We start from the raw sequence: 21,221 nt of genomic DNA, 5'->3' as shown, positions 1-21,221 counted from the left end.
AAATTGAATAAATTGCTTAAAAGGCATAAAGGAACCTAATTACTGTTTAGAGTTCATAGCTCTAATTTTTCATGACTTTGTCATAACTTTTTATCCAAAATTTGGAGCGGTTTTTTTCAGTTTTGGGAGTGTGTTTTTTGTTTTCCTATCTTTTAATCTTGTTAGGAACAGGTCTCATTGATTAATACTAGCGGTTAGTTTTATCAGTTTGTTTTTGCAAATCTTAAGCTCTCTATGATCTCGATACTAATTGTACTCCAGAAATGTTGCCGAATTTTTGAGGTATGTTTGTTTTTTTTGTCAACTTTGGGGTCTTATCGCTCAGTATCATTATTGGCAGGTCTCTATGTTTGCTGAGAATATTTCAATTAATGCAAATAGTCTTCGGTTCATAGATTTTGCTTTCTATGACTTATACTTTGTTAAGTCACAAAGTTAAATCACGTTTTCGTTTTTAAAAAATTTAAGTGAATTTTTGAGTTTTGCGGGTATCTGTTGTACTTATTGCTGTCTTATTCCTCAATCTCAATAATTGCACGTCTCGTCGGTTGACAATGAGGATTCAGTTACTCAAAGTTATTCTCTCAATTTGTAGATTTTGCCTTTGCAGACTTCTTCAAAAAGTTTCAGCAAATTTATTTGCAGAAATTCGTTCTTATTTGTGGTATCATGAATATCATTGGTGACAGGTTTCAATAACATTTAATGACAGGTGGATAATGAGAATTAAGGGACCCCGTCTTGATTGATTTTTTGTCTTGATTGTTTTGTTGATCTTGAAGATTTGTTTCTTACCCTCAATATCAAAACTAACAGTTCTTATTGGACTTCTAATAGGTTGAAATTAATTGTCAGATCATAAGTTAATGTACTTCTTTGTATTGTATTTCAAGAGTTTTCCGGTTATGTTTTTTGTTTCGTCGTCTGACGTTTTTTTCGTTTTACATTTCTAGAATATTCTTTTTGGTCACGCTTGATTGTTGCTTTTTGCGTGACCTATATTGCATGCTTTTATATTTTTGTCTGTTGCTAAAATAAAATCGAATACAAGATGAATTGTAACAAGGGAACTGTTAGCCTATTGGTTAATGCTTTTGATTCTTACGTTAGGATTGGGGTGCGAGAACATCTGCGTTGCACCTCAAAATGTTCTCAGTGATAGAGTTAGAGATTTGAATTAGTTTTTTGGGTTGCGGCAATAGCTTTTTTTTCATCTTCTGTATCTGTTGCTATCTATTTTATGGCACGCCAGTTTGTTTCGCAACTGTACTGGATGTCTGCTGGCTATGTTTTGCTAAATCTAGCGACTACCGTAGTAAACCACTCGCCAGTCGTTCGAGAGCATTTCGCCCAACCTAAGTTGGTTGTGTTTTTGAGATCTGTGAACCTATTGAGAACATATTTTAATTATTAATAGCCGCCCTCATCTTCTCAGCCGGCTATTATAGCGCTCCTATTTTTTTTTTTACTTCGTCGAATAAAAAAATGTTTCGCTTTACCTCATTTTGCCGCCTTTTCAAAATTTTGCGTGAAATCTTTTTGACTTCTCTAGGCTAGTTTCTCTCTTCTCTCATTCTGCTAAAAGTGATTTTGAACATCAGTTGCTCAGCAAAGCAATTCAAAATGAACAGTCAGTATAAAAAATTCAAGTCACAAATAGAAACGGGATAAACCCATAAAGCCCAATTTTAGATGCCCGCTATTTGAACGTCGGTCCTATAAGTATTAGTTACCTCTCTCTAATGCTGATTGTTATTGATAGTAGCCCCTGTAGCCTCTCTCTAAGAAACAGAAGTATGTTCAACTACGAAATGCCATCAAAATAAATCGGACTTAAAAAAATGTTTTTGTACGAAAATCTTTTTTTTTCAATATCTTCTGTTATTTCAATCCCAGTCATGCTTATTGGAATCAACGGCGGCTATTTTCCGGCAATCTGCCGGGTATGTTTATTAATTGAGTGCTGGTTGTGATCTCGCGGAATCAGGAAGTTGGGCGTGAAAGTAATATGTTTTGCGGTGTGAAATTTTTGATCAAGAATCCTTTTGTTTTTGCTGATTTTTTATTCACGTGCGGCAATTTGACATATTTATCCAGTTGTTTTCCAGTTTGTTGATCAAAGTTTTTTAGTCATTCAGAGGGCTTTTTGTTTGCTCCATGAAAATTCTTTGAATTTGTTCGGAACGTATTCTGGTGCTTTGCTTTTTTTTCGTCACCTGACTCATATTTGTTAAACAATTTTTACGCCGTTCTGTCAATGCTCTTTTTGCTTTTATCGGCGTGAGATCATTTCTCGAACTAATTGACCGTGAGTTTTAGGGACCACAAGTGACTTCTTCACTCTAAATGAATTTTCAACTCTAATATTGTGACTACTCTATATCTCTCAAGATTATTTAAGATATTGTATATAATGGAGGTTGTTAATGAGAAAGTATAGCGAACAAAGTGAAAAAGCTATGTATTTTGTAAAAAAAAAGTTTGGTATATGTTGTAAAAGCAATTCCATCAACTCAATTCTTTGTTTGCTTCTATCTATATAAGTTAGTCTACTTCGCAACAATTTCGGTTATCTGCTGGTTATGTTTCTATAATGTTTCCTAGGAAACTATGGCTCTGGCACCGCTCATCTTCAAGGAGTTAGCTCGTCTTTGACTTTGTGTCGGTTATTGTAAAATTTTTCTGATTTCATTTTAGAGCGAAAAGCTAAACAGCAAGATGAAAAGCTGAAACGGGAGAATGAACGCTATCGGGAAATGGCAAGACGTGTGATCAATGAACAACTGTAAGTTCAAAACCCAACCATCGGTCTCATTTTTATTCTTAACTCTATCAATGTCAATGTCTTCTAATCATGCCCTTTTGCTTCTTGACTTTCTAATACTGTTATGCTTTTCTGAGTGATTGTATTTTGTGTACAGCTTTTATTGGGCTTACATTTTGAAAAAAAATAACTTCTGAAGTTTCGAATTCTATGCTTACATGGTAACCCAAAATAAGTTATTCTTAACAAAGGGTATGTTCGAGTTTTTCTATTATCTTGTGAAGCAATGCCGCGCTGAGAGTAGGTTCAGTTAGGGGGGTCTCAGAGTTATCTGTAAATATGTGGTTTGGCTTCTCATATTTGGTAATAACTGAGATCTAAGAATTATCTTCGAACTACAGCTGAGCGCTTTAAATGGATTTCAAGCAAGATGGCTTTCTACATTAAGCTAACAGCAACCCTTACCTGACTCGAAACTAATAAATTTGAAACTTTGCAGTCTATGTGCAAATTGAAAATTACATTTACTGTCGAACGAGTCTTTAAGGTTAATAAAAGCTTAGAAGTGGAAAGAAGCTGACGGTTAAATTTACACAGCGTTTAACGGAAGTTTTTCTTATGATTAGGAAAACTGATAGCTTTCTCGTTCTCGACTCACCTGATATCTGATTTTAACCAATTTAAACCCTGATTTCAACTAACCGATTCTCATGTCGTGTTTGTGTGTTTATTTTAGAGCTACTTCAAATCCTGTCTTCAAACTGATTATTTGCCCTCAAAGCAGTTGTCGCCTCAGATGATATCAACTCCATTTTATTTTAACTATCGTTCTATTGTAACTGGCTTAAACATCGCTAGTCTGTTTTAACCTTCTGATCGTTAACATACATCGAGTTGACTCGACGCGTTGATGTTGATAGTTAACCATTTATGTAACTGCCCGTATTACAAGATTTATTCACCGCTTTACTTCTGGTTGACTAACATCGGAACCTTCGGGAGGATTTCGATATGACGTTGCTTGCGACAACTGAAGACTTGTCAGGGAGAGCTTGCAAAGTTTACAGCTACTAACGAGTGGTATTTTAATCTTTTCTATATCTTTTGCTAACTTCTTACTGACCAGTTTCTTGGCAACTAACGCTTGAAAGTAAATTATCTGAAATTTTGGCATACGTGAGAGATAATGGTTCAACTGTTTTTATCACGATACATTTTAATTAAAGCCTTCGAAAAGCTGGCTTGTCAGAACTGAGTTTAATCTTAGAGTCAAGGAAAAAAGGTTGATAAAATAATTGAAAACAAAATTACCAGATACTGGTAACTACTTTTCAATGTCTGTCGAGATAAATCGAGCAAAATTTGTAGTCAACGTAAACGTCACCGTACAATATGACGGATAATGGAAAAGCACAATTGTAAACAGCTTCCTAATTTTTACAGGCCCGTTCCCCTGAGTCGTGCCTTCCTGCTCTCCTCGGACAAGAGTGACGAGGCGACAGGGCCGCAGAACAGGCAGGAGGTGATCCAATGGTTCCAGAGAGAGGAACTGGACCAGAGAGCGGGATGTGACCCAGAGTCAGGTGCTATTTGTCTCTGGTTCCATGGTTAGTGTTTTTATCTCGATTCGCAAGGTAGGCGGGCTACTAGGTAGGTGGGCTACTATCTTATTGGAGATGTGATGGAGATTTTTACGACTCGAAGAGGAGTATAGGCAAAGCGTCTTTTTTAAATCGCCACGAACCTATAGCAAGGATATTATTAGTCTAAGCAAATTTTTTTTAAAAAAATCTGAAGAGTGGTTTTTAATTTTCCTCAAACGAAGTTTAGCAATTATAGTCTTGTGGTCTTTATGCGATTTTTCTCTTGCCCGATTTTTCATCTGACCCATTTGACTTTTCGTCCTCAAAAGCGGGATAAACAGGTAACTTGCGGAGGGCGTAAAGATCTCTTAGAGCCTTCCGCACTGGTCTCTAAGAATGCGATTCACCAAAACTTTTTTAGGAGACAATTTCATGGTGTGAAGGGCGGTTTTTAATCCTAAAAGTTTGGCCCCCACCTCAGTAACCCAACCCCTGTCACTCAGTCCACCTGGCCAGTCCACCCTCCACCTGGCAGTTTGCCCCCCCCCCCCCCCCCCCCAGCGCTCCCATCGGGTGAACCCCCCCCCCCCCAATGCAAGCATCTCTAGGCCCCAGCTGGGTACTACCGAAGCCAACCGCTCGCCGGTTGTTTGAGAGCAATTTGCCCTACGTTAGTTGGCTATTTTCTCACTGCTCCAGCTTTCGACATTTTAATGTCAGTGAGAAATTAAATTGAGTTGATATAAGTCACGGCGGAGCAGTAAAGCGAGAATTCGAGTAGGTATGAAGTCTCTGCTCTTTAAAGTCTATTTATTGATTAATAGCCGCACAGCGATAGCTGGGGCTATTATTGGCCTTCTCTTGGTTTTTTTTATTTCGTCGTCATGATTTTTGTTACGACCATATGACGTCACAGCCACTTTTTGTTCATTCGTTCATGTAATTTCAACTGAATTGCATGTGTGACGTCATTTTTCGCTCTTAGTGGAGCGAGTTTTTTGTTCATGCGCGTGATTAAATTTTTGGTCACACTTGACTTACCTCACTCTCAAAAATGACTTCCTCACTTTGAAATTGACTTTTATTTACTTTAATTCAAAGAGATAAGGTCAAATGGGTGTGTGTAACTCTAAATGAAGGTTATTTGAGATCAGCTAATAGAGGCAGCAATAACTTATACCGATTTTTAATCAAAATATAACAGATCAGCCTTCAATGAAAAGACGAATTTTTTTGGTCTGTCTTTTTACTGTTTTTTTTTAGACTGCCGGTCTACGAATCTATTGCGGCTATTTTCTGGCAATCTGCCAGCTATGTTTTCTTTTTATTTTTTTTTATTAATAGCCGCCGTCAGCCTCTCAATGGCTATTATTTAGGCGCTCTCCTTTTTACAATTCAAAAATATTTGAATTGTATATGGGCGCTGTCTTGTTTTTAAGATCTGTTCACACATTTTTATGATTTTTGAAGTCAAATTGGAGTAGTGATTTTGGTCACGCCGAAACAGGAAGTGGAGCGAAAAAGCGAGTGGTTTTGCGGTGTAAAATTTTTTTCGCTCTAATTTCAAAGTAGAGTGAGAAAACGGTGTTTGAACAAAAATTCGCTTTCTCGATACTTGTTTTTTGTTCACATGCGGCAATTTCACTTTGATTTTCAATTTTTTGGATTGAATTTTTTCTAAATTGTTTTCCCAATCCATTCACAGTCCGTGCTTGGTCTATTTTTTGTCATTAAGTCATAGTGCATTGGGTTATTAATAGCCGCCTCAGCTCCTCAGCTGGCTATTATAGCGCTCCCATTTTTTTTGCTTCGTCGAAATCGAAATCAAAATAGAAAAGGGTAAACCCATAGATTTTATTTTTAGATGCCTTTTATTCGAACTGGGTTCTGTTAAGTTTTAGTTACCATCTCTAATGCTTATTGGTATTGATACTAGCTCCTGTATCGTCTCAATATGAAACAGTAGTATGTTCAACTACAAAATGACATTAAAATAGTTCTCATTTTAATATTGTTTTTCTACAAAAATGTCATTTTTTTCATTATTTTTTTCTCTGCTTTCAATCCTAAGCGTTGTTATGGGACTCAACGGCGCATATTTTCCGGAAATCTGCCGGGAATGTTTTAATTTCCTTCGCTAGCTAGCATTAGTTTTAAGCTAAAGTGAATTAAGTATAGTTTGAGAATCCAACTTAAAATTAAAACACACCAACTGAGAACTTTTTTTGAGACTAGGAAACAAATAATGTCGTATTCGTGGTCATAAGTTATTAGTGAATTATTGAGTTATCACCTTTTTTGTAATTGTATTTGTTATCTTATCATTAATCGTGTAAAACAAAGGTCTCATCAGTTGCTAATAAGTGAATCTAAATAATTCTTTGAGTTAATAGCTAATGGTTTGTTTGACTTCGACATTATTTGTTTTTTTTGTATTTTTATATAATTATTACCCTTTGTTCTTTTTGCTGTTTTAGTAGCTAGTCCTGTTAATGAAGAGTCCTAGTGGCTTTATAATGAGGCATTGTGTCAGCTAATTTTTTGTCTTTAGCTGATAGCTCGCTCCTCCTTTATATTACCTTGAGGCCATGTGTTGTCGTAAAGGTGCATGTATAGGTTTTGCGCATATTTGTTTGTGTCTGTTTTTTCACTTATTCTGATCAGTGACAAGTCTCGTTGGTTTTAATGTTCAGGTCGTTAGTTCAATTCTTTGGATTTCAATTCAGGACATGTCCTGCTGCATTTTTGATTTGTTGTGCTCGTTTTTTTGTTACGACCATTTGGTCACTCGCCAAGAAGTAAAAGTACCACTTATTTCGGTGACTTCTACTACTCTGCAGTTCAATTTCTGTGCGTGACGTCATTTTTTAATGCATTCTGAATAGGTTTATAGGCCAAAGATGTATAAAACATTTTGAGCTGAGCCTAGCGTACATGACCTACCTCACTCAATAAAATGACTCGGTTTTAAAATCTAAATTAAGAATGAAAACTAAGTTAAATTGAATAGGGGGTCATCCAAGGGTTATAATGCAAGGCTAAATTAATTGAAAGACCTTAGCGTTTAAAATTTAATTTCAAAAGATGAAGTTTTGGATAAATTAAAAACAGAATATCTTTCGCTTATAGTGCCGCAAGTCTTTTTTGAGGCTAATGTCCGGCAATCTGCCGACTGTGTTTGATAATATTGGTAGAGTGGTTTTGAAACGGGAATTGGACGTTGAATTTAATTGTTTACAGTAAATTGTTGAGGAAAATTTAAAAACAGAAGAGTTAATGATATTCTATTCATGCCTCTGTTTTGAGAGAGAGCAAGACAATGAGATGTGAAAAGTTTTTTACTCAGTGAGCAAAGTTTATTAGTCATGTGAAATCCTGAAAGCAGTGATTTTTGATTTTTTTAAACCATTTGAGCTGTCAGTAGAAGTTTTATTATAATTTTCTGTTTTATACCGTGTTATTTTTTTCCTGCATTTAAAGGAATTGGTTATCAAGCCTTTTCTGATGGTTTTGGCTTCATGAGCATAAATTCATCGAAGATTCGATTTAAAAAGGCTTGATTTTGACAGATTTTTATAGGATAATTCCACGTTCTTATTATATAGCAGTCTTTTCCTTTAGTTAAAACATTTTCTTTTAATTACTCTCGAGAAAATTTTGGAACTTTTAATTGTAAAAATTTGTGTTTTTTATGAGAAATTTTGCTATTTTATCTCGTCCTTTGTGGCGGCTGAGCTTACTAATTCAATCACCAAATTGAATAGCGCTTCAAGGTCATTTCGAGCATTAAAGCTAGAATAGCGTGACAAGCGAAATTTAATGCTACATTCTACTGAAGCCATACAGATTTGTTCAATTTCTTCAACATTTATATTTAGCAACTTTTATTAGTACACAATCGTCATTCATGAAGTCAAACGATAACTCAAACTCGAACTACCTCAACAACCAGCTAAACAATACTACGACTTAAGAGTATTGCATCAGATTCTTTGCGATTGGATTGCGAATCAACCTGTTATTGATACAGAATATTCGACAAAACTTCTACATGGTTAACAAATTTCCCATGACATCAAATTTACACTGAAAAGTGACGTTATGGAAAAGTTTTCACATTCTGTCGACCTTATTATCTACAACCAATCAACAGTTGAATTTGACATGTAAATCCACGTGACTAGCAGCATAAAAGGAGCTTGAAAAACTACCAAAAATCAGTTGAAATTTGCAATTTTGGTCATATTAAACTGACATACAGTGCGTATTGAAGCACACTTTTTTGATCGGTAAATTACTTGTTATCGTGTCTTTTTTCTGTAGATCATATTAGTGATTGTACAGTTTTAAATTTACTTTGACTTGTGAAAAGAGTCTCAAACTTTCTGAGGAACGAAGTTCCTAAGTAAGAGAAATTTTGTGCAAAGCATAAAGTCAGTTTCTCTTACCGGCTTTAACGGAGCCTAGTGTAGTTCACTGATTGCGTTATTGAGCAATCGAGTGCGCTGAAAAGCACAAAGTGCGAACTTGGTTACTTTTGTAAAAATTTGATTATCGGGAAAAACTCTCCGAAAACATTAAGGAATCGGAGACAGAAATTATTTGCCCTAACCAGTAGCTAGGACAGTTACATAGAGCTGAACATAGGGGATTCTGCAATTTCGGATTATAACTTGAGTTATTAACCAAAATTCGAGCAAAAATCGATTGTTTCAATTTGAATATATTTGTTATCCTGAGAGAAACAAGTTTGTTATACAGCAAAGCTGAGCAATTAGTTATCAGGAGTAATAGAGCAACAAGTAATGCAACGGTATTGTACAGTATAGCGGATAATACAGTTCACAAAAGTTAACTGCAAAAACACAATATCCGGACAGATTTGAAACCGCTGAAACGAACTGGGCGGTGCAAAGTTTTCCTTGACTTTGATAGGAGAGCAGCCGTTACATCCTTCTTTCCTCGTTTGAGTGGCTTGAGTTTGTCAAAAGAAACGGGATTAACAGGTGAAACTTTCTCTAAATGCAGAATTAACCCCAGCTGCTGACGGAGTGGAACTTCATTGTATGAAGGAAAATTTTGTACTTACGAAGGGTAATTTTGGACCCCACACTTTTCTACTATATTCAATTAATTTAGGTTTTCGTATATTCAACTCAAGTCATTAATCGCTATTTTATAATAGCCGCCATCAGCCTCTCAACGGCTATTATTTAGGCGCTCTCCTTTTTAAAAAATGCTTTGCCTTTTGATCACGTTTTTAACTTTACATAATTCACGGTTTTCACGTTTGACTTTTGACTCACTTCACTCATTGTTTCAAACGAACGGATTTTAAATTCTTTCACTCATTCAATTACGCGATGTGGTGAATACTGTCAAAGTCAAAAATCAAAAGACAGGATAAACCGATAAAGCCCGGTCATTAAGTCATTGAGAATGAGGTTATCAAAGTTCATTAGAGTGTTTGCTAGCTGACATTGGTATTAAGCTTATTAGCTTTCAGTTTAGAAGCTGAGTTATGTACAGTTTGGAATCCTACTGAAACTGCACGCCAAAGTAGAACTCTTTTTGTCACTGAAAAAAAAACCAGTTAAAAAATTTGACACAGAAAAAAACAGACGGTCAGATGTCTTTTTTCTTTTTTTTCTGTTTCAATCCCGATGGGAAGCAAGCGCGTCAACGGCAGCTATTTTCCGGCAATCTGCCGGCTATGTTGATATGTTCAGTTGCTGAGGACAAATCTCTCACAAAATTGGTTGGTTTCGCATTTTGTCTGCAAGTTTCTTCACGTTTCCGCAGTTTTAGTTTATTTAAACGTCTTGTAATTGTTTTACTTTATAGTGCTCGTAAGTTTTTACGTCAGACAATTTTTTTCTTTGCATTAGTTTATAGCTTAAAAATTATGCGTTAAATTTTTTCTGACTTATCTGTGCTAGTTTCACTCTTCTATCATTCTGCTCAAAGTGCTTGTGAACAGAAAATGCTCAGCAAAACAAACTTTATTCAACAGAGTCAGCGTCTAAAAATAAAATTAAAATTAGAAACAAGATAAATCCATTAAGCACAATTTTAGACGCCCGGTTACCGAAACCTCGTTTTTATTAGCCTTAGTTTTTATCTCTTATTGTTTATCCTAAGTTTATTTGCATTCATATCAGCCCCTATATCCTCTCATTGCGAAACAGTATGTCTAACAATGAGAAATGAACTAAAAGTAGTTCGCACTTTAGAAATATTTTTGGACAACAATCGATTCATAATGGTCTTGACACTTATTGTGTTGACTAAGAAACTGGGCTTCGCAATTGAGTAAGCGCTGTAAACTTACTTATTGTGCCACAATTTTTTGTTTCAGTAGTTGTTTTTCTCGTTCTGTAAATAAGAGCTGCGCAATTTGACCAATATAATTAGAAAACGAAGGGTATTTAGGCAATCACAAGAGATGGATAGTTGAGTGATTAATACTTCAGTCGAGTACTCAGGTCGAGGGTTCGAATCCCTCCACTAGGTAAAGTTTCGTGCAATCGTAAAAACAGTTTTATCTAAGCTACTGACCTTGAATTAAATTGAATCGCGTGTCGTTTGATAGGAATTTGCCGGACATTAGTCGGTTCTTCTTCAAACGAAAATTAGTATTGCTTGATGTTGTTTCACAGCTCGCTCAAATTTCTGGGTACAATTTTTGACATCTCCAGGCTGGTTTTCGAGCAGAATGGATCATTCTGCTCAAAATGCTTTTGAGCGGCAGTTGCTTAGCAACGTAGTCTTAAAGTAACGGATTGAATATCGAAAAACGAAATCAAAAATAGAACCGGGATAAATGCTAAAATCTCAGATTTAGATGTCCCTAATTTGTAGTTTGTTGTTATTACTTTTAGTTGCCACTTATGATAATTGGTATTCATACTTTTCCCTGTATCCTCTCTTTTAAGAATTAGAGCGCATAACTACAAAATCAATCAAAATATCACTCAATTTTTTATAGCTATGAAGTTGTAAGCAAAGCGGATCTATATTACGATGCTCTTGGTTTTTTGTTTCGTCGTCTGACGCTCTTCAATTTACATTTGCTCACACAGCAAAGCTTAGTTTTTAGTTCATTTTTAGTACATTTTAGTTCATTTGTGTGATAAGATTTTGATCTTACCTCACTCAAAAAACTGACTTTGGCACTTTAAAACTTAAGTTTAATTTGATATAGTTCAAGTTCAAAGGAATTCATATTTGTAATTAAGGCTCCTATTGAAAAGGAAAAGGCTTCTGCGCAACCATTTTCAACAAGCTTTTTTGTTTTGATTTTTACATTGTTTTTTGAGCGGCCTCGATAACTTTTTCAACTTACATCGGTATCTGTTTCTATATCTATTATACGACACGCTCGTCTATTTCGCAGCTATTCGGGCAATCTGCTGGCTATGTTTAAATATATCAGTTTTTTGTTCTTGTTTCGAAACTTATCGGGGTCAATGCCAGCTATTTTCCGGAAATCTGCCTGGTTTTATTCTGTATCTGACTATTTTGTACAACATTACTCCTTGCTATTGTTGGATGAGTTTTTTTTTGGATGCTTTGGAAAAAGTTTTGGTTGGATGAATTTTTCAATGTGTTAGTTTGATCTTTGACTTCTTGGCAATAGATTGAAACTATCATGTAGACTGAGATGTTCTTTGCAATTAAGTATGAGCTAGAAATGTTTTGTTTTTTTTTAACCATAGAAAAGTTTTGTACCATCAATAGCCGCCGTCAGGCTCAAAGGCTATTATTTAAGTAAGAGCTCTCCTTTTATACAATTTATTCATATTGAATTGGTATGCTGCCTTTTTTTCCGATCTGTTCTTCTTTTATCGACTTTTCGTGTCATTGAGAAGTCAAATTAGAGTGGTGATTTTAATCACGCAGAAGTAGTAAAGGGTTCCAAAAGCGAGTAGGTTTGCGGCGTGATTTCTTCACTTGCTCAATTTGACTTTTCTTTTCCGTTTTTTCTGCTCATTCTTTTAGACCAATTATTTCAAAAGTTCATTCATGTGCTCTTTTAATGCATAGTTGTATTTTTTCAATCATCAAAGGGCAGTGAATGGTTTACATGACTAAGAGAGTAATAAATTTTCGGTGAATTTTTTGTTTTGTCCTATTTTGTATTTTTTGCAACGTTTCCTAGTCTAATTAATGACTCGTCTGATTAGCTCTCCAATGAGGCGTTATGGAAGCTATGTAACAGTATCAATTGATATGCTAAATTTTTAACTACGTTGTCATTTGTTTTCAAAATTATCTGTTCCCAAATTTATTTTTTAGTCTTGATCAATTTTTGTTGTTTCTATTGTGTTATCACTGAGTCTCATTAATAGAAGTTCTCATCTTTTGCTAATGAGGCAATAATAAGCGGCCTGAATTCATGTTCGTCTTTTTCATCACCTTGGCTTTTTTGTTTCATAAACTATTTGCAAATTTTGCTGGTGAGTTTTGTAGTTTTTTATATCTTCCAATCTGATTAATCATTGAATCAATCATCAGTTGCTAAAGAAGACTGAATAATTGAATCAATTGTTCATAATCGAATCAGTTCATAGCTAATGCTTTCTATGACGTTTTGAGTGTTCTATGTTTTTGAGTCTTCCAATTTTTTTTTAGTCTTTTCTATTATTCACATTGACAATTGCATGGATTAGATAATTGCACATAATTGACAATTGCATGCAAATGAGTCTATAAATGAATCTAATTAATGCCTTGAGTTCATGGCAGCGGCTTTTATAACATCAAACTGTTTTTTTTTTTTCAAAATAATTAGTTGATTTTTGGGTTTTTGTTGCTTTTATTGTGGCCTTGTTTAAACTCAAAAACAAATGTTCTCATGGGCTTTCTAGTCGGTGTAACTGTCGTCGACGAATCGGGATCAACTTTTGGCTGTTGTTGTTATTTAGTTATTAATAGCCGCCCTCATCTTCTCAGCCGGCTATTATAGCGCTCCTATTTTTTTTTACTTTGTCGAACTTTTTTTCGCTTTACCATTTTGCCGCTTTTTCGACATTTGGCGTGAAATCTTTTTGACTTCTCTAAGCTAGTTTTTCTTTTCTATCATTCTGCTAGAAGTGAATTTGAACATCAGTTGCTCAGCAAAGCAATTCAAAATGAACAGAGTCAGTATAAAAAATTGAAGTCAGAAATAGAAACGGGATGAACCCATAAAGCCCAATTTTAGATGCCCGCTATTTTAACGTCGTTCCTATGTCTTAGTTACCATCTCTAATGCTTATTGGTATTGATAGTAGCCCCTGTATCCTCTCTCTAAGAAACACAAGTATGTTCAATTACGAAATGCCATCAAAATAAATCGGACTTAAAAAAATGTTTTTGTACAAAAATCTTTTTTTTTCAATATCTATTTTTCCAATCCCATTCATGCTTATTGGAATCAACGGCGGCTATTTTCCGGCAATCTGCCGGCTATGTTTGTGTATACCGTTTTGAAATTTGTCTCGGTGAGTTTTTGAGTCTTGCCTTCATTTGGCGTCCTTTTTGTCCCTTTTTTACCAAACAAAACTGATAATGGTTGTTTTGTTAATACCAATGTTTTGCTGTTCTTAGGGATTGCAGGATGTAGTTTTATGCAAATAGTGTTAGGGTCAAAAAAGGAAATTAAGAGATTTGATAAACCAATTAAGCCCGGGCACTAAGATTCAATTTCCAAAGAGTTTATGAGTTGAGTTATCAAAGTTCATAACTGTTTACTTCTAACAAATATCTGTTTCAAGCTTATTGTTCTCCATTTTAAAAGGTGACGTCGCCCTATTTAGTGTAACGAAACTGCAGAAGAAACTGGAACGTTTTTAACACATAGAATAAAATTACTTTGTCCGTCAATTTTTCTCTTTTTCACATTGTTTTTTAAAGAAAAACAATTTTTTATCTAAAGGAAATATTGCGTTTGTTTTCATTTTTAGTACATGTGATATTGCACTCTCCAAATTAGTAACATTGGTATGTGTGAGTTCGGTATGTGTCAATTCAGCGTTCTACTGCAAGTTCTTCCGGCTTCTTTGCTGAACATTTTGTACTGGAAAGTTGTACATCTTAAACTGTTATATTTTTTTCATTTCTTAATATCTGTATTTTTGTCATTTCGAGTTTCTTGAAAGTGTTTTGTAGGCCTGTGACAACAGGAAACTTAAATTAAGAATAGGTGGTGCTATAATTTAGGTAATGGAGCATTGCAAGCAATGCTTCATTTAGCGGCCGTCAAATCAGGAATTTTAGTTAACGGAGAGTTCATGATATCAGTTGACTACTGAAACTCAAATGAAAATTGCGTAGAAATTGGTGGTATTGTTTTTTCACTTTTGTTAGTGGTTATAGTGGTATATATTAACCTCTACTGACGTCGTTTGAAGCCCCCTTGGTCAATATAGTTACTCCCTCTCCCCAACTGAAGCAGGCTGCAATAGCTTAATAGATTCGAGCTCCCACTAGTCGTTCGAGAGCAGCTATTCTGATGTTAGTCGGTCGTGTTTTCAATTGACAATCTTTCTGCCATATCTCAAGTGTCTTCGACCAGCTGTCGATCTTTTATTTTCATTCCACTTTTTTCGTCTGATTGCATTACTTTTTCGAACAATTATTTTCAACCAAAATTCTTACGGAAGAAGGCGAGTTCGAAGTTGCCAGTCATCCGCTATTAGCAGTAAATTAAGCTCGGCTTGAAAAATGTTTAACTTTATCATAAGCCTCTTGAAATAATAATGCAAATACTTACTTTAAAAGATGGCAAATTGAACTTTTTAACCTAGAACTCAATTTACTGCTACTTACTTTAGACTGCAAAACTTCTGTCTGGATTTTCTCTGTTTGTAGGTTCGTCACTTTTTCCTAATTTGAACCTATTAAACTTTGATACTGATGCGTCACTTGATATAAAACCAAAAAAAAACAACAGACTGGAACATGTAGAATGCAATTTTAGTATTTACTTATTTTAACGAGTGTTTGCCAATTCACGAAGACGCATATTGAAACTACATGAGGTATCGTATTACTGTTGCGCTCTTCTAACCTTTTTGTTTTTTTGAAGAGTTTAAACATTGGAATCGGATTGGCTCTCTAAATTTTTAAAGAACTGCATTTCTGTTACTGTTTTTGTGATTTTTATATTCTTCAGATTAAAGCTGACTCAAAAACAAAACACTCAGTCCAATTTTGTTACCAATCTGAAGATGTTTTTAATTGATTAGCTTTTTATTAGAAATCGATTTGGAGAAGATAATGTTTCGTTTTCTTCGAAACTAAATTTCTTTGAATTTTTGTTCCTTGCAAACTGTTCGAAACTGGTTTCTTTTTTTGGGGATTGTCCGTTTTGGCCCTGCGCTGTCGAACGGAAGCTCAGCGAACGGAAGCTCAGCGAAAGTTTAAGGTGCTAAGTATTGTATTCATTAATTTCAAGATCAAAGGGCTGTTTTTAGTTCTTTTGTAATCGCATGACGTCTTTTGTTACTGTATTTTGTATGGCTTTTTAGGTCAATCGTGTGATGAGCATTTTTGAGCGAGGTTTTTTTGAGCATGCATGACTTTGCTTTGACCGCTACAATCTATTATTAATTCTTTAAATTGAGAATTTGATTTTCAATTTGCGTTCAATAGAGGTCATCCAAGCTAGATAGTTATTTGGCTATATGGCATGAAAGACAATAGTGTCTGAAATTGAATTTGGAACTAAGCGTAAAATTTGAACCAATTTTGCAGATTTTATCCAACTGGCTATGTTTTTGCATTGATAATCAGTTTTGTATGCAGGACTAAGTTCAAGTAGTGTTAGAGTTCTAGAACTATTATTTTGATTCAAAACCTCACTGAGGACTGCAATAGTAGGGTCTATGGCCCCAACTTCCCTCCGTTTGAGTGGAAATGCAGTTTTTTTTACGCCAATTAATTTTCGTATTTTGATTGCTCTTCTCGAATGAGATATTTTAATTCTGGTGCATTTCAGGTATCATCAACCGCAACAGAGCTGAACAGTTGCTTGCCAGCCTACCAGTCGGCTCTTTTCTAATCCGAGTGAGCGAGAAAATTTTTGGTTACACCCTCTCGTACAAATCCGATGGACGTTGCAAACATTTCCTTATCGACAAGCACGACGGTACCTATCAATTTTTTGGGCTAAACATGAAACGTCACAATTGCTTGTTTGACCTTGTTAATTACCACCGGACAAAACCAGTTTCGGCCAGCGGAAATGAGCTACTTTTGTACCCGGTCGGGCAAGTTAACGGACAACCTCTGGACTACGCGGAGCTGTTCCAGCGTAATTTGACTATAAGCAGTCATAACAGTAATCCTGTGTCCATACAAGGAGGGGGCTTTGGACACCCTAACCAGAGCAATGGTGGTTTTGGAATGCAAAATGCTAATAATACTTTTATGGTAGACAACAACAGATCGCAAACAAGTTCAGCGAATACCTTTTCATATCCCAATAGAAATTTAGCCCTGGCTACAAGATTTTGACTGGACAATTTATTGCTTCAGAGATCTGGATTAACTAACTGGTTTATAACTCTATCTCTCTTCTATTTGTGCTCTCTAGTTAATATTGACTGTTAATATGAGAAGTTTTAAGGTTATTGAGGAAAGAGTTCTAATGTAGTTTGATATCTTTTGCAAAGTACTAGTTTATGTTTAATATATTTAATAGAAAAGCATGTTTGTATAGTATAAATTGACTATTTTGATATCACTTTAATTCTTTCCACTGAATGCTGGGCAGTTTAAACCCACCTGGGTATTTATTCTAAGCTAAACATATCGCCCACTCTTTGTAGGAAGTTATCACTTTGCATATACTAATCAAATAACATGAAAGAGAAGTACTAAACTCAATTAAGCTTCAAAGTTCTCTAAGTGCCGAATGGAGCGCTGTTGTTAAAGGAGTTTAAAATAATTTGCAGAGTGAACAAATTAATGAATTAAGAGCCTTAGAGATTCGATGATGTTTGTGGTGTTTTTGCAACCGACTCGTGGCCAGTCTCGGCGTATCCTAATTTATGAAACTAGGCCCGATCTGAGTTTTTGGGGAAAATTAAAATGACTATAACATTTTATTAGTGAAGTATATATGGGTGCTGGTTTTGTCAGTGCGTTTATCTTTGTGTAGTTCGCAAGCTGCAGATTCAACCCTGGGATCTTTTCAGTTTGTGCCCCCCGCCTATCACAGCTTAGTCGGTGCATAATACTTGCACCCCCAAGACGCATATGCCTTATTTTTACATTATGATTTACTATCTGATGGCACATGATCTGTAACTGGGGCGTGCATAACGTACTGGGGGCAGAAACGGAAAAGATCCAATAGTGATTAATAGTCGAATTCATCTTCTGAGCCGCCTATTATGGTGCCTCTATTACAATGAAAGAATTTGGACTGTACTGGTGGAGAGACCACCGAAAAAGATCCGGGCCTCAAATTAAGGATAAAAGGCGAGTTTTAAGTTATCCCAACGCGATTTTTTGTTCGTTTTCTTACGAATGGGTCATTAACCGATCAGTTTGTAGTCGTTTTTCGCCACTACGAATTTCTTTTTAATAGCCGCGAAGCGATAGTGGCTATTATTGAGGACATCGTGGATTTTTTATGACTTGAAGAGGAGTACTGGTTTTCTATCGGTCTTTTGTTTGCTACAGGAAGTAGGGTTGTTCATGCGGCATTTTGACCTAAAAGCGAACGTCAGAAAGGCTTTCATGTTGAACAGATTTTTGCTGAGCGAGAAAAGTTTTTTGATCATGCGCTGCGTTCAATGAATGACTTTCAAAAATGTTTTTGATAGAACGGCGCATATAATATAGATAACAGATTTGAAACATGGTTTTCGTCCATTTGGCTGTTTTTTTAGTCTTAATTTGTTTTTTTGTAGAAATGGTTTTGGATCGATGCTGCACTAATATTTAACTTTCTGAAATTGATGCCAGAAAGTTTTGCAGAACCTATTATTCTTTTCAATTGGCAATTTTTTTAAAATTGGCAATTATTTCTCAATTAGTTGTTTTTTGGATTTTTTCCGTTAATTTTTTCATTTTTGAATCTTTGAGGGAACTGTTGCGAAAAATCAAAAAATATGGCAATGTTCGTTTGGCAATGCGTGCTTTAAACAATTCTTTTAAACGTGAGGATTTTGTTTTTATAAAATTGTAAAACACATACTAATCCGTTTTTTTTACAATTTTCGTCAAATTTTTCTTTGTTTTGTTGTTTTTTTGTTTTTCTTTTTTTAGTAGGAGAAGTCTTTATGTGCACAGCAAGTGCTTTAGTCTCGTTTAATTAAAAACTTATTTGTTTTTCGGCGTTTAATGTTTGAAACTTACATGTTTTCAGCCATTATTGCTAAATAAATATGCACTTATTGTTTGATCGATTATTTTAGTGTATTTAAATCAAAAAGTCAACGCGGCATTGTGAAAAGTAAAGTAAGTTTCTAGATCAAACAGTTGAATAAATCGAAGAGCAGAGAGATGTAGAGAAAGGTTTTTTGTTTATACTATTTTTTTTCAAAGAAAGCGAAAAAAATTAGTGTGAAAAAAGTTTTGCAAAGCGAGCGAATTTTTATGATCACGTGCGCTCTTTTCACAGCAGTTCCTTTTTGTAGACTGCAATTTTCCTATCAATCGTGTTTTTCATAATTGTCTGTGTGTTTGGGAGCAATCTTGACCGTCTGAAGTAAATATTACTTTTTTAGATTCAATTTTTACCATTTTGCCCATTTTAAGCTTTTCTAGCATTTTTTCTTTCTAGAATTTTTTATAACTTTTCTGGAGTCGTGTGGTTGAAACTAGTTGTAGCAGTTTTGTGGTCGAGTCATTCGTTATGAATGATAGTTTTTTAAATTTGAGGAAAGTTTGCTAAATTGGAGCAAATTTTTGCTGATTTTTGAATATGTTTTTATGGTCTTTGACATTCTTCTGACCTTATTCTTCCTGCACTGACTTTTGTCGTTTAATTCTAAGATGTGAGTTACTTTTTAGGTGCTGCTACTATGAACGGACAGTTCAAATTTAGTCATGGCAATTTTCTCAAACATATATTATTTTAATTTTTCATTTTTTTGTTCTTAGCAGTTTCCAAACAGTCAATTGATTTTTCTCCCCTTATTATAGATAAGTGACTGAGTTGGAAGAAAAGGTTGTAAACATTGTTTGCCGAAAAATGTTTGAGAAGAACTGTGAAAACAAGGAAGATATCACTTTATTGAATCAGACAAAGTTGCTAATTTTCTCTTATATTTTAATTTGTGGTTTATTACTCCAGTCAATTTTTGGTTGGGTGACTGATTTACGCGAGAATGGAATTAATGTTTTCTCATATTAATAGTTCGGAAATTGCCTAGAGTTTTTAGATAATTCTACTTTACGGCTTTGTCCGTCATCCTTCCCTTTCGAGTTTCTTTTTATGAAACCCATTTTTTTTTTGGTTTTCTGTCAATTGTTAATATTCTGTTGCAAACTATCTGTATAACAGGTCCCGTTACCACTAGTTTCTTTCTGGAGTTGCCACTAAAATTTAATTTTCAGGTTGTGTATCAGTTTTTGTCAGATACTTTACTAATATTGTTCCTGGTGTTTCGAAATTCTAAGTGTAACTATGTGGTCAATGAGGATGGTCACTTTTCTACTTCGATTCGTTTCCGGAGTGCTTCCGGCTATCTTTTAAATTCGCCGTCCCCATATACGATACTTGCGACCTGACGTCTTGGAACTGACTTTTTCGATTTCAGTGATTTTACTGCTTTGCAGTTATAATTTGTGTGCGTGATGTCATTTGTTGTGCTTTAAGGTCAATTGCGTGACTTAAGTCACTCGAAGAAATAACTTCTGAACTCGCTTGATAGACTTTAAATTTTATGAATAGTCAATAGTGTGTATCTAAGTTGTGCAAACGTATATGCTGTAATTCTTGAGTATTAGATTCTTGAGTTTTTGATTTCGAATAATAATTTTTGAAAAAGCTCAATTAGGGTTTTTTCCTTATAGGGTGTCTTTGTCTCATAAAAGTTACAGTCCGAATCTAACCAAAAAGTCTAGTGTCTCAAGTCTAGTGTTTAAAGTACTGGAGGTCAATCTGTTCTATCTTATTTCTTTAGTTGTTTCAATTCATGGAAGGCCAAAAGCGTGTATAGCGGCTGTTTTCTGGCAATCTGTCGGCTATGTTAATGTGTGTTTGTGTATCTGTTTTGGCACTGGTAATTTAAACACAAGAAATTGAAGTCAATTGTCAATTTTTTTTGAGTTTTCTATCAAGATCTCTAAATTATTGAAGTAGCCAATGTAACTTTTTGATGCGGGAAATTGCGGTGATGGGAAGACTGCGCAACACAAATATAGTTATGTAGTCATTTGCTGTAAGAACGTTATCGCTTCAGTATTTTTTGCTTAATTTCTTGGACATTGCAATTTTTCACCATTTCTGCGCGCGTATTTCTGGTAAGTCAAGCAGTATTTTATATCTGCTATTTTTTCTGTTCTCGAGTTCTTTCGTTTCTTTCTGATGGGAAATTTTGCTCTTCGAAACAAATACCTCAAGTATATTTTGGAAGTTTTGGACAGTTGCACGTTTTTTCAATTCTATTTCTATTTAATTTCCAGATTCTTTTTGTCTGTTTGGCTGCCAATGGTCATTTGTTGATTGATCAAGTAATTTTTTTCAGGATAGGCAATAATGTTTTTGTATCTGAGGATTTGAACTGCTGTGGTTTTTTGTCTAACCAATGTCATATCTAATTCTTCCGCCTTTTCAACAGTTCACTTGAAAGGTGTTAAACAATTTCTCTAGACTTGTTTTATTCTACGTCTTATGCTGGTAAGTTTTAGTTTTCCCTCATTCTGAGACATGT

General features: G+C 35.0%; 1 protein-coding gene across 1 annotated transcript in view; it reads left to right on the top strand.

Annotated features, from left to right (window-relative positions):
- The window catches only part of LOC142337755 (uncharacterized), a 68,002-nt gene extending 50,925 nt beyond the window's left edge, over window positions 1-17,077 (top strand). Inside the window, exons 5-7 of the mRNA XM_075387251.1 lie at window positions 2,698-2,785; window positions 4,208-4,371; window positions 16,331-17,077. Coding sequence (XP_075243366.1) covers window positions 2,698-2,785; window positions 4,208-4,371; window positions 16,331-16,848 — 770 coding nt within the window. The 3' untranslated portion in view covers window positions 16,849-17,077. The remainder of the gene's footprint in view (window positions 1-2,697; window positions 2,786-4,207; window positions 4,372-16,330) is intronic.
- Window positions 17,078-21,221: the final 4,144 nt, after the last annotated feature.

Source organism: Convolutriloba macropyga, chromosome 4 (assembly GCF_964194025.1).
Source record: "Convolutriloba macropyga chromosome 4, txConMacr16.3, whole genome shotgun sequence".
In the NCBI taxonomy this organism is placed as follows: Eukaryota; Metazoa; Xenacoelomorpha; order Acoela; family Convolutidae; genus Convolutriloba; species Convolutriloba macropyga.
This window is presented reverse-complemented; position numbering and strand designations above follow the sequence as displayed.